At 49.0% G+C, this 13948-nt stretch overlaps 1 protein-coding gene across 3 annotated transcripts; it reads right to left on the reverse strand.

Moving 5' to 3' along the window:
- Nucleotides 1–10480: 10480 nt before the first annotated feature.
- Nucleotides 10481–12233, reverse strand: Tmem52 (transmembrane protein 52). Of its 3 annotated transcripts, none has more exons than XM_028757980.1 (5): nt 12137–12233; nt 12001–12044; nt 11854–11895; nt 11190–11368; nt 10481–11061 (listed from the first exon to the last, which is right to left on the reverse strand). In XM_028757980.1, exons 1-5 carry the CDS (start codon nt 12200–12202, stop codon nt 10802–10804), a joined length of 591 nt encoding a protein of 196 aa, XP_028613813.1. In that variant the 5' UTR covers nt 12203–12233; the 3' UTR covers nt 10481–10801. The 3 variants fall into 3 exon arrangements, with proteins under 3 accessions (XP_028613813.1, XP_028613812.1, XP_028613814.1); XM_028757979.1 differs by having other exon boundaries at nt 11854–11913; XM_028757981.1 differs by lacking the exon at nt 11854–11895.
- Between the last annotated feature and the right edge of the window lie 1715 nt (nt 12234–13948).

A 13948-nucleotide genomic window follows, 5' to 3' on the forward strand; every position in this document is an offset into this window, starting at 1 on the left:
TTGTGGCCATCAGTCACATAAGGGCAATGCCCCAAGCCCTCCACATGTAGATGAGGAAAAGAAAGTGACCTGTGGTCATGTAGGCTCAAGACAGATCTTCATTTTAATGAGATACCTAAAAGCTTGGAGGGCTTAGCCAATAAACTTTCCTTCCCAGATACTCCTCCCTGCAAAATGTATTTAACTTCAGGCCCACCTTGAGAAGTGGGGTATGGTTTTACTCATCCAGTTTCTGCCATGACAATAAATGTCTTAAAACCATGGACTGCCTCTTTTCATTGGGGATCGGCTGTGGAGAGCCACAGAGAAGGCCTTTGTCTATAGAGCCACAGTCTAATCTCCTGTAGAAGACCTCTCTGTGCTACCAGCCATGGCTGCCACCAAGCCCAAGCCTGTTGCCACTGTCAAGCCAAGGATTCCCAACGTGGAACAAGCCAGAGCTCCCCTCCACCCCACCCCTACCACACAACCTCTGGCCCTGGGCTAGATCCAGCCACAGATCCCCACTCTCTTCTGAGCTCTTTCACGGCTTCCAGCAGCACCTGGATGTCCAAGAGCCTAAGAGCCAGACTATCTGGCCTCCTTGCAGGCCTGGGGACCCCTGAGCCAGCTCTAGTTGTCCCACACCTCAGACTGTACTTTCCCACCCCCAGTGAGGTGTCCTGGGGCTTCCCTATGTCCTAACACCCACCGGGTGGGGTAAGTGAGGTCACTTCCCACATCCTGCCTCCCCAAGGGACCCATAACCCTACAAGGCAGTAGGGTGGAAATTGTAGGCTGTTGGTTTGACAGCAGTACTTACCTGGAGTTCTTTTGATCTGTGACAGGTAGATTTAAGTCTCACAACTCCCTTAAGCTTACATGATTTTTTTTTTAAAAAAGTTTACAGCCGGGCGGTGGTGGCACACGCCTTTAATCCCAGCACTTGGGAGGCAGAGGCAGGTGGATTTCTGAGTTCGAGAGTTCGAGGCTAGCCTGGTCTACAAAGTGAGTTTCAGGACAGCCAGGGCTACACAGAGAAACCCTGTCTCGAAAAACCAAAAAAAAAAAAAAGTTTACAAAAAGAGATAAACGTTTCAGACACGGCTGGAGAGATTGCTCAGTGGTTAAGAACCCCTGCTATTCTTCCAGAGGTCCTGAGTTCCATTCCTAACAACACATGGTAGTTCACAACCATCTATGATGAGTTATGATGCCCTCTTCTGGCGGGCAGGTGTACATGCAGATAGAGCACTCATGCATAAAATAAGTAAATCTAAATTTTTTTTTAGACATATTAGCATTACTACTGAATGTAATCTGTACTGAAATTCACATTGTAGAAGAGCAGTAGGTTCATGCCTTTGATTCATGACAAAAGCCTGAGGATCCAAAACATGATTCTGGGTTAAAAGTATGAACACTCTTTCCAGAGGGCTGGATGTATCCAATGGGCAGAAATTTTTTTTTTTTTTTTCGAGACAGGGTTTCTCTGTGTAGCCCTGGCTGTCCTGGAACTCACTCTGTAGACCAGGCTGGCCTCAAACTCAGAAATCTGCCTGCCTCTGCCTCCTAAGTGCTGGGATTAAAGGTGTGGGCAGAAATGTTTTTAGCGCAATCAATAAGCACTTTTAAGTCTATACTTACAAGACAACCAAGGAAATTTAAAATTTTGATCATTTGAGTATGATAATAGTAGTCAGTGCTTTACCTGAGCTGGATTACTAGGTTATCAGAACTTCACTGATTAATGTCAAAACTGAACTTCTGAAGTAGCAAGAAGAAAAGAAATATGAGACAATTTTTTTTTTACATATCTTAAATCCCTTTCTTACAACTTGCATCTACATTTTTGCTTTAAAACACTTTCTTGTAGACCCTCACAGCTTAAACTTTAAACCTTTTCTTTACCTTTAATCCCAGCACTTGGGAGGCAGAGGCAGGCAGATTTCTGAGTTTGAGGCCAGCCTGATCTACTGAGTAAGTTCCAGGACAGCCAGGGCTACACAGTGAAACCCTGTCTGGAAAAAAAACAAAAAACAAACAAACAAACAAAAATCCTTTTATTTAATCCAGTCATTTACCGTGGGACCTAAGTGGTTGATTATTGAGAACAGCCATTGAAAAGCAAGTTCCTGTAAATAAAGGAAGGGTATGTCTTTTAGCATGAAATCTGCGGGACAAGAGTGAAACTGTCTACCTTTCTAAGCTGGAGACCTAGTAGTTCTAGAAATAAGTGATGGCTAATTTTACATATGAAATGTACTGACTGCTGGGCAGTGGTGGCGCACGCCTTTAATCTCAGCACTTGGGAGGCAGAGGCAGGCGGATCTCTGAGTTTGAGGCTAGCCTGGTCTACAGAATGAGTTCCAGGACAGCCAGGGCTACACAGAGAAACCCTGTCTCGAAAAACCAAAAAAGAAAAAAAAAAAGAAAAAGAAAAAGAAACGTACTGACCAGCCACTGCAACTTTGCTGGGAGGAGCTAGTTTCCTTGTTAAACTAATAAAGCTACAGTTAGCCATCCACACCATCAGTGATAAATTATAATCCAAATGGCCTCTGTATCTGACTGAGACTTACTGGCTACCTGTGTGGTTCCCCTAGGCTCCATCCTAGGCTTTGCTTGTGGGGGCAAAGGTTGTAGTCACACAAGACAGCATTACATCTTCAGCTGCTGCACAGGACAGCATAGACCTTCAGCTGCTAGATCCAGAAGGTCTGAGAGATTTTCCTGTAGAGGAGGAACTTGAGAAAACATACCTTGATGAGGCAAAGAGTTGTGAGCCACCATGTGGTTGCTGGGAATTGAACTCAGGACCTCTGGAAGAGCAGTTAGTGCTCTTAACCTCTGAGCCATCTTCTCCAGCCTCTCATTAAACGTTTTAAATGGCATATTCAGCAGATCTTTGAAGAGTGTGAGGACTATTGTCTATTAAGTTTAATTTAAACAAACTTTAATTACTTGCTTTAGAGTTAGCATTAAAAACATATATAAGAGGTTAAATAAAGCTTGTCACTGTAAATTATGTTTGTACTTAGCTTGACTATAAGCGTAGCTCTGAATACATTAAAGAATTTGATCATTTATTAGGTTATTGAACATTAACTTGCATATCTCACTTATTTTTAATAGTTTACAACAAGTTAGTAGCTTTCATAACATTAGGACTTTACTGTTCATCCCTGTTAAGTCTGTCTTAAAAATTTGAATCCTTAGCCGGGCAGTGGTGGTGCACGCCTTTAATCCCAGCACTTGGGAGGCAGAGGCAGGCGGATTTCTGAGTTCGAGGCCAGCCTGGTCTACAGAGTGAGTTCCGGGACAGCCAGGGCTACACAGAAAAACCCTGTCTCAAAAAACAAAAAAAAAAAAAAAAAAAAAAGAATCCTTTTTTTCTTAAAGATTCTTTAGCATCAATATAAAACTTTAAACCATAAATGCAGTCCACAGAGAGATGGGGTTAGAGAACATCACAGTTTCTTGTATGGCTCAGTACATCCAAATAGCTAAAACGTATTAAAGTTAGGAAAGACAGGGACCAGACATCAGTTACCATTAAGCTGAGTAGACCTTAGGAATCATGAATATTATTTATCAAAAGTATGCTGCTCTTTACTTAGGTTTTTCTAGAAGCCTGGTGTTGAACAGTTGGCAAAGACAGTAAGTAGCTAGAGATAAATCCCTAAGTCAGCTTGTATTAATTTGAGTAGACTTTTATAGCTGAAGAGGACCCTGACAGGCTTCTGGGAAAAGGGAGGATTCCAACAGAGGCAGAGGAGGAATAAGTGTCTTAGTAGAGAGAGGCCCACAAGGTAGGCATCCCCGGAGGGTGTAGTCAGCTTCAGGATCCAGAAAGAGAGGGCACTTATTGAGTAGGCAAGGAAAGACAGAAGCTTCTGAAGGTTCACATCCTAGAATTTGGAATTGAATATGGTGGGTGGCAGAAGCCAGCAGAAACAAATGATCCATGCATATCTTAGTAGGGTCAAGCTGGGTGGTGATAGCGCACGCCTTTAATCCCAGCACTTTGGAGGCAGAGGCAGGCGTATTTCTGAGTTCGAGGCCGGCCTGGTCTATAGTGAGTTCCAGGACAGCCCGGGCTACACAGAGAAACCCTGTCTCGAAAAAACAAACAAAACAAAACAAAAAAAAGTCAAATCAGCGGCTTGGTTCGATTAGGAGAGGCCAGTCCCCTGGGAAGGAGGCTCCTATATGCCCCTCCAGGGTTCTGAGCACCAGGCGAATGAAAATGAAAACATAATCACTCCTATTGTACATGTGAGGGAGAGCCAGAGGCATCTAGGGGTCCAGACTGAACAGAGGCCATGAGGGGTGGGGAAAGAGTGAGAGGGAAGAAAAGAGAGAGGAGAGAGGGCAAACAGACGTAGAGAGGAACCAAGAGAGCACATGGCCAAAACGCAGGTTTATATAGAAAAGAGAGACTGGGTGGGGGGAACAGAAGCCCAGCCTCTAGTCTGGAGAGGGTTAAGGCCCTGTCTTAGTTAGGGTTTTACTTCTGTGAACAGACACCATGACCAAGGCAAGTCTTACAAATGACAACATTACATTGGGGCTGGCTTACAGGTTCAGAGGTTCAGTCCATTATCATCGAGGTGGGAGCATGGCAGCATACATGCAGGCATGGTGCAGGAGGAGCTGAGAGTTCTATGCCTTCACCCAAAGGAAGCCAGGAACAGACTGGGCATTCTCAGGCAGCTAGGAGGAAGATCTCCAAGCTCACCCCTACAGTGACACAATTCTTCCAACAAGGCCACACCTTCTAATAGTGCCACTCCCTGGGACAAGCATATACAAACCATCACAGATAGGGAGCAGGGTGCTGGGAGAAGCCACAGGGACTGAGTCATCTTTGTCTTCTTCAGGACTTAACACACGTTACCTGACCTCTAGTCATCTCCTAAATAGTACTAGGCTCTTCAACTTATTGTATGCTTTTTGGGGGTCAATGTTTGGCTTTCATTTTTTTTAAAATTTATTTATTGCATGTAAATACACTGTAGCTGTCTTCAGACACCCCGTAAGAGGGCATCAGATCTCATTACAGATGGTTGTGAGCCACCATGTGGTTGCTGGGATTTGAACTCATGACCTCCGGAAGACAAGTCAGTACACTTAACCACTGAGCCATCTCACCAGCCCTTGGCTTTCATTTTTAACACCTCTTTCTACATGCCGTGGTCTAATGTTCCAGGAGGATGTTGAGGTAAGGACTCAGTTTGTCTGGGGGAATCTGTGGAAGATGGGCTGAGCAGAGTCAGGGGCGGGGGGGAGTTTGCAACTGTTCAAGTTATCAATGTGAAAATCTACAGTCACCTGAGAAGAGTCCCAGTGAGTGACTGTCTGCATTTTGTTGGCCAGTAGCATGTCTGTGGGGATCCCCTTAATTAATTGATGTAAGAGGACCCAGCACACTGTGGGTGGCACCATTCAGTAGTCAGGGGGTAAGAGTGAAGAAACTGAGTTCAGTGCAAATGAGCAAGTAAGCATGTGTGTGTTCCTCTTCTGATATTGACTGTTGGTGAGAGATGGGCTATCTCAAGCCTCTTGCTCTTGACTGTTGGTGAGATACGAGCTATCTCAAGCCTCTGCTGTTGACCTCCCCACAGTGATGGACTGAAACCTGGAACCGTGTGCTAAATAAACCCTTTTCTTCTTTAATTTTTTTTTTTGGTCAGGATATTACATCTTAACAACAGATGAAGCTAGGATACTGGGTCTCTGTCTTTGAAAGCACCAGGGCCAGGGAGTACTGGGCTCTTCCTATTGTATACATATTCTCCTAAACTTCTGGGATCCATGTTGCTGTATTCAGAAAATGCACAGCATGCTCTACAGTAGAGAATGTCTCAAGGTTCCTGGAACACACTGTTCCTGAGCCTTTCTGGCTCTTAGGAGTTTGGTCTCTTCCTTTGTCTGACCTTCTGGATTAGAAAGACATTTTACACACATGTACATGCACGCACGCACACACACACACACACACCTGTCTCATACATAAATGTTTGGTAAGGACAATGATTGAATTTAAAGAGGTGGATCACATGATTATGGAGGCTGGAGGGCCAGGGAAGATCTGATGTTGCATTCTTGGCCTTCATCTGCAGGCAGATAGAATTGTCCCCCCTCACCCCCTCCTGCCTTGGTCTTTCCTCTCAAGGCCTTCAGTGGACTGGACCAGGCCCATCTGTGTTGTCGGTTTTCTGCTTTTCTCAAATCCTACCCATTTAAATGTTAATCGTATCTAAAAAGTATCTTTGCGTGTTCCTTTCAGAATTTATTCACAAAAGCCAAGAGGTAGAAACATTCTGAAGGTCTGCTGATATATGAAGAACCAAACACGGTCTCTGCATATAGTGGATGCTGTTAACCTATAGAAAGAAATTCTATTTTGAGGACAGTATGCTATTATGGGCAGCAAGGTGGTCCAGTGGGTAACTCACTACCAATTCTTACAACCTGAGTTTGATCTCTGGAACCCACAGAGTGGAAGGAGAGAACTGACCCTCTGCAAGTTGTCCTTTGATCTCTACATGTGCACTGTAGCACACATGTGAACATACACACACACACACACACACACACACACACACACACACACACACGGAGAAGATGAGTCAGATGCTGTTCTAGGTCTTTTGTTCTTCTTCAGTGACCAGACACAGTGATTTCCCTTACTCTGTACCCTTGAAAGAAGGCATTAAGTACACAGATAGTCCACGTCTTAGGGTTTTACTGCTGTGAACTGACACCATGACTAAAGCAAGTCTTATAAACGACAATATCTAATTGGGCTGGCTTACAGGTTCAGAGGTTCAGTCCATCATTATCAAGGTGGGAGCAGGGAAGCATCTAGGCAGGCATGGTGCAGGAGGAGCTGAGAGTTCTACATCTTCATCTGAAGGCTGATAGTGGAATACTGACTTCCAGGCAGCTAGGGTGAGGGTCTTAAGCTCACACTCATAGTGACACACCTACTCCAACAAGGCCACACCTCCTAATAGTGTCACTCCCTGGGCCAAGCGCATACAAACCATCACAACCCCCCAACCTTGGGGAAAAACAAGGATAGATTACAGCCAGGATGAAGGAATAGGTTGACCCTCTCACCACATTAAATCCAGAGTTGGCCCCTCCCACCATTCATGTCCTGACCTCACCTGGGAGACATAGCAAACACACACGCACACATGATAATTTTTTTCTTTATGTTTCAAGTTCAGGGCTGAGAGATAGTTCAGTGGATTAAGAGCACCTAGGTTCTGCTGCAGGGGACCCCATTTAAGGCACAAACATTTAGCCTCAGCAGTTGGCTTGCTTTGAACAGGGAGCATCCTGTAAGCCTGGGTATTCTGGCAGGCAGAGGGCTGGGCTGTTGGAGGACACTGAGTGCCACACATGCTTAGAGTCATCAGACAGGCATGGGACAGGTGGGCCAAGGTCATGAGTAATCTTGGCAGCCAGCCGGCTAGGGATGAGAGGAACCACTCAATACACAGCATCTGAGATCTGTGAGTATAAACCTCGGAGTGCTGAGTTCTCTCCCCAGCAGGTCTTCTGCTTCTGCCTGGATGGGATCAGGGAGGACCCCCAACTATGGTGTTGGGGGATCAGCACCACTTATCTGAGGGTGGTTTGCTTCCCTCAGATAAGAGGCCCTGGTACTCGTCTGAAAAAAACACAAATGTGTAAGTAGGCACAGAGTATTTGAGTGTTTCTTACTACTTCCTAGGGAGTTGGCTTTGCTGTTCTGAGTGGATAGGAGGTCAGGTTTCCCAAGAAACCCCAGAATAGCCCCCAACTGCCTGGAGGCAACCTGCCAGTCTCACAGTGCTGGCTTGCCCTAGGTTCACTTGCCCGGCCACAGGCTGTGCCCATGTTTCTGCTCTAAGCTGGGGACCTTCAGTCCCATCTGTGCATGATAGCTGGGATCCCTAAGGCACTTGCTCAGTCCTTCTACCTTTATAGAGTGTTTGCCAAGTCTTGGCAGTGGGATTGGCACTGAGTCTGTATGTGGGTCCAGCCAGATGAAGAAGCAAATGGGAAACTAGCCAGTTGGGCTGGGCCTTTTGCAAGAAGTTCCCCAAATAAGCGATCACAACCTTTAATGAGGGTCTCTGCAGTAGAACTTAGGTGTTTTAATCTGCTGAGCCATCACCCCAGCCCTGAAGTTTAAAATTATCACATTTATATTTATTTGTTTATTATTTGTGTGTGTATGTATGTGTGTGTGTATGTGGTTGTGTGTGTGCGTGTTCACGTATGTGGGGACATAGAAAAGGGAACAACAGCCCATGCAAGGATGTAGCATTGGCTGGCCCTTTTCTGTCCCTCTGTCACTGGCCCTTAGCCCTCATCTTCAGGGTGAGCGAATGCCCAAGCTGAGAAGGTTCAGGAAGTGGTCCTGTAGGGATGGACTGAGCCTGTCCTGAAATAGGGCTGGTGGGATTTTTCTACCCCTAAAAGGATTTTGGAATCTGTATCCTGGAAACCCTAGGTAGTTGAGCCTAGTTAAGACCAGGCAAGCGCTGCAGTCCAGCATGCTCTGCCTAAAGCAGCCTGGAGTCACTTCATTTTCTTTTTGGTCATCTAAGACACATTGTTAGGTGGCTTCAGCACCCAATGGAACCTCTGCTGGACTGGCTGGACGGGTTGGGGAGGGAATGCATGCACGACCTGTAAGCAGAGAATGCACCCAAGGTGTGAAGAGCCTAAGGAGGAGCTTCGAAAGCCTAGGGAAGAACACTTTCACTGCCAACACTTTTTTCCTCCAGGTCCAGGGTAAAGCACCCCTTGCGGAAGGCTTTCGTAGGGGCCTGCTGCCACAAGGCTGTGCAAAGATGGTTGAATGCTGTCCCTTGGAATGTTCCTCTATAGGATGTCCCAAGACCTGCTGGGAGGGAGGCCTTTGCCTGGAAACTTTTACCATGGCCTCCTTGGACATCTCCCCACCCCTATTCGAGTTTCCTGTGTCCTTCACCTGGTCTCGTCTGGTATCTACTGCTTTGCCCCTAGGGTTTGTTACATAGATTGTTTTTTTTTTTTTAGTCCCCGATGCTACCTCTCAAGGCTGGTCTGTGGCCTGGCTGTTGTGTGTCTGCCTGATGGCCTTCATCATCTGGCCTTCACAACTGTGCCACCCTCTGTGCTTGAGATATTCTTGCCTCTGTCAGGATTACACTCACTATGAAGCTAACCACATACCTGCTTGTTCTTAAACATCTTCTCTCCGCTAGGGCCTCCTTTTTAACTGTATGCCCTGAAGGATAGCCAAGTAGATGATAGGGTACGTCCTACCCTCTCCTGGATAGCAGGGCAATGGGGAGCTCCTGGAGAAGCTGGGTGTCCATACAGACTGAGTCCTTGGCAGCTGAATAGATTGAGGGATACGGGGGATGTCTTTGAGATGTTGGATAAGGAGAGCAAGGGGAAAGTGAGGACTGGGGAGTGGGGGCAGCTAATGAGCCTGCTGGGGATTGACTTCACCAAGAGCGAGCTGGCCTACGTGGACAAGGGTGTGGACAGGCTGGTAAGTCAGGGCTGGTAAGTCAGGGCTGGCAGTGTGTGGGGTGTGGGTGCAGTCTTGGGCTGTGGTCACCCGTGTGTGTGTGAGTGGGGTGAGATGCAGTGAGAGGAGAAAGGGTAGACCTGGGAGCTGGCCCTAACTTGATTCCTGGATCAGTAAAACTCTTTGCAGATAGACAAAGGGTTATTTAACTGCAGCGGCTTCCTGGTGCTAATGGGCTTTACTATGAGAAAGCCCAGGTCCAGGAGTGCTAACTGAGGGCAGCTTTGATGAGGACAGCAAGAGACTGGATAGACTGAGACATATTCAAGGAGGACCTTGGGCCTGGAGGTTGGTGGTGCCTGAGTAAATGGGGAGTTCATAAAGGTACCAGCAGATGGTAGCTGAGCGAGAGGCCTTGGCAGGCGTGTGCTCGTTAATGTGTGTGAGACCTTCGGTAAAATGGAGGCTGACCCAAGGAGACTGACGGGGATGGGGATGGAACCATGAAGGTTCCATGCCTATGAAGGTGAGCAGTGGGTGAGCCTGGGAACTAAAACCTCTGGGTGGACCAGGGAAGGCTACTAACCTGCCCTTCTACCCCTAGGATTTGTAGCTAGATGATGGGAAAGTCCTTCAAATTGGCCCAGTGGTATAGCTGCTGTGGCTGTGGGGGGCCTGCCCAGGGAGTCTGCTGTCCACCACCCTCCCTGCCACTAGGTCTGTATCAAGTAAATGTTTCAGCCAGACTCTGTTTTTCATGGTCCCAACCTGGAGGGAAGAGGTGGGCCTGGTAAGGGAATGTGGGCACACTCTGAAATTCAGATCATTTTTCTCTGACCCCTGGCCCTTCCCACTGTCCAGATATGGGCTTTAAACACCAGCAGGAAGAGCAGATGGACCCCCCCTCTCCACTAGCCCTGTCTGTTTACACTGGGGTGGGGCGCTAGAGCCCTTTCCTCAAAAGTGGAGACCATGTTTACATAAACTTTATTTCCCCCTCAAAAGGCTGACATGCCAGTGGGGCTTGAGCTCCCAAGATCCAGGCTCCTCCAGGCTGAGGGTCTGCTGGGCCCCAGATGGGTGGGAGGGGTGAAGAAGAGGGGCCAATACGGGGCAGGCTGGCTGGCCGGGCATTGCATAGCAATGAGGCCGAGTCTGCAGCAATGTGCTGGATGGCTGGCCTTCCCAGGGGAAGGATGACACAGGTGGGGTTCCTTAGTCCTAAATGCCAGGAATCCAGGCTATGGTTTAATGGCTCCAGAAGAAAGAACTCCCACCCTTTTCAAACGGGCACGACTAGGGCCGCTGGGCATCGGAGCCTGACTGCTGGGGTTCTCCAGTGGTCTCTAGCTCCAAGGCCTCAGGCAGAGAGTTGGTTTTCTCAGAGGGAGCTGGTGCTTCCTCCCGGGCTTTTATCATCTTCACAGCCTCATCATAGGGTGGTGGCAGCTCGGATGCGTACAGGCTGTAGGTGGGGGGGACCATGGAGTCAGGGTCTGGCTCCCCAAAGTACAGGGGCAACCGCATGCCCAGTGGGTACTGCACGGAACTGTAGGCTGCAGGGAACGAGAGTGGGGTTTTATCAAGATGGCTTGGCATTCACCCCATGGTGTCCTCTGCCTCCGAGCCTCCCTCTAATCCCCCCCACACCTCCACCGCTGGCTAGAGAGTTCTAGACACTCACAGGTCACAGTGCTGTGTGCCGGGCTGTCGCTGTCCATAGGGATGACTGTCCCATCACAGGGCTGCCATGCTGCTGGCGTGTGTGTCTGGGTGTGCGCCTGCTTCCTGAGGCAGCAGAATCGTACACAACTGGCTGTGACCCCACACAGAAGCATCAGGAGAATGGCAAGCAGGATAAGCCTGGCAAGGAAAAGCAAGGATCTACCACTGGACTGGCCTTCTGTCACTGGGCACCTGCACCCGGGAGCCAGTCATGCCTAACCACCCAAAACAGGATAACAGACAGGTGAGAAGAAAGTAAGAGAAGTCTTTCCATGCCAGACACTTCCTCAGCTGGATTCAGGCCCGAGGAGCTGCCTGCATTGGTCTCTTCCAGCTGGGGCCAATCCTGGCTTGGCTCCCTAGTGCTGGCCAGGGGTGGCTTTGGGTTCACTCCCAGGACACACTGTCCCCAGGCAACTGCACAGTCCTTGCGCCTTCTGCTGAGGATAATCGGGTCTGGTTTCCAAGGCTGCCTAGGGCTCAAGTGCTCTTTAAACAGCATGGAGGGAGTTGGGGGCAGTAGATGCAGCAGGTGAGGCAGAAGGGGTTCTGGTGGTCCTAGCCTACGTCTACCTTCAGAGGGACTGTCGGACCAGAGGCTTGGCACGTCGGTTTCCACTTACCCCACATGCCATAGGCTGCTCCAGCGGGCCTGGGGAGGGCACCTGCGGGGACAGCGGCACCTGGAGCGGGTGGGGTATCTGCTAGCTCACTCCACCGCTCCCAGCCTTTCCAAGTTCTGCCTCTTCCCTTGGCCCCCAGCTACTTACTGATCCGAGGGGTCACAGTTGCCGTCCGCGGAACCCAGCGTCACCTGTGGGGACAAGGGTGAGCCAGAGCAGGGCAAGACCGAACTCAGGGCCGCCCCACTTGCCATAAACACGTCCTGAGTGCGGCCCAACCCACCTGCGACAGAGGCAGGAGAGGCAGCAGCAGCAGGATCCCCTGTGTGGCTGACGGCCCCGGGGCCATGTTCGGTAGACCTGGCGGAACTCAGTCCAACACCCGGCTCAGCTTTATGAGGCCCCGCCCCTGGGCCTTGTCGGCTGAAGGTCCAGGGTCACGCCCACCTTGGTATGCTTCCCTCCTTCCTCCCTGCTCTCCGTTTTTGGTTGTTGTTTTGTTTTTTTCCAATAGAAGTTTGAGAGAGCGAGTGAGTATGTGTGTGTCTCTCCCTCCGTGTCATCAAGGATCAAGATCTTTCGGTGGGAGCCCTAGGAGGGGATAGAGCAGTACTCTCTCTGGGCATAGGACATTGGTCTGTCTGTCTTGTATCAATCTGATGCCTTACCCAGCCACCTGTATCCCCTATTTTCCCCATCTCCACCCACAAACCAGGTCTCTTGAAACTTGCAGTCTGCGCTGCGCTGGGTTGTGGCCTTTCAGGATAAGAAGAATCCACCTTCACACCCCACAATCGGCTAGGTTAAAAGGAGTGAGGATTTACACCATTAATATGCCGAGTCTTCCAAACCACCTCAAGGACATTTACTATGGATCCTCCGTGTGGATACCTCTGGGGAATGGCCCATTTGGTCTGGAGCCAGCACCTGGCTCTGGGCTACTGAACCACTGCAAACAGACCACTTTCCAGAAAACATTTGGCTTTAAAGGTCGCATTCGTTGGGAACCACCACTCCTGGCTCAACCCAAAATGCCTACTTCTGCTGCTGAAGTGGCTGCTGCTTCCTGGAGGATCTTCTTTATCATCCTCCAGGCTAAGAGCTGTGCCAGCTGGTCTGCCCTCCGCTACTAGGGCACTATTAGAACACTAGTGATCAAATTGCAGGAGGTGGTCAGCACAACCAGGCTGGTTAAAGGAGCATAGAGGGTATACTCGCCCTCTCTTCTGCTTTCATTTCTTCACTGTGCACATGCCTGCATGTGTCTTGGGTTTCTCCCTCAGTGGGTAGGAGTTTTACAGCTGTCCTATGCACTTGGGACCTGTGCCTCACCTCTCAAGGGCCCTTTCTGCCAGGCCAATGAGGGTAGTTCCTATGCTGCTTATGTCCTTTGCTCTGTCTTGGCTGTACTTGGTACCGTAGGACCAACACCAGACTAGGAAGAGTAGATGTCAAAAGTACAGGGTGAGGCTGGGACCAGAGCCTGGAGTCCAGAAAACAGAAGGCTCTGCTCTTTAATTAATTAATTAATTAATTTATTTGAAGGCTCTGCTCTTGTCCTCATGAATCCCAGACTGGTCTATTGGTCCTGCTTTGTCCACCCATGTGGCCTAGAATCATGTCGAGGGTCATCTGGTCAGCTATCGTCAGGGAAGCCAAAGGCCTGGGGCTGCTACCTCCAAAGTCGCTGAGCAGGATTCCTGCAAAATGCTGTTTTTGAGATCAATGTGGCTGGCTCAGTTAGGGTCCATGTCAGCCTTCAAGGTGCCAGGGGCACTAAGGGCTTTTGTGAGAACAGTGTTCAGCAGATCACCCAGATAGATGTCATTACCCCCATCACCCTGCCGGGCCTAGGAAGGCTGGGAAGGCTCTCTCTGTAGCTTGTCCCCATTGGGTGGCAAAGTAGGTATGCTCACTGATAGGAGGGCAGGCTGGATGCACTTCAAGAGAAAGCTTTTGACAAGCCGTACTTCAGAGGAAAAAGCTGGTGCAGTGTTGGAGTAGGGGTGTAGAAAGCAAAATCTATCCCTTTCCAACAAATATGAGCTCAAGCTCACAGGCCGGGCCCTGCAGCTCACAGGCTGGGCCCCACTTC

The sequence above is a fragment of the Grammomys surdaster genome, unplaced genomic scaffold, assembly GCF_004785775.1.
Source record: "Grammomys surdaster isolate TR1022 unplaced genomic scaffold, NIH_TR_1.0 126185, whole genome shotgun sequence".
NCBI lineage: Eukaryota > Metazoa > Chordata > Mammalia > Rodentia > Muridae > Grammomys > Grammomys surdaster.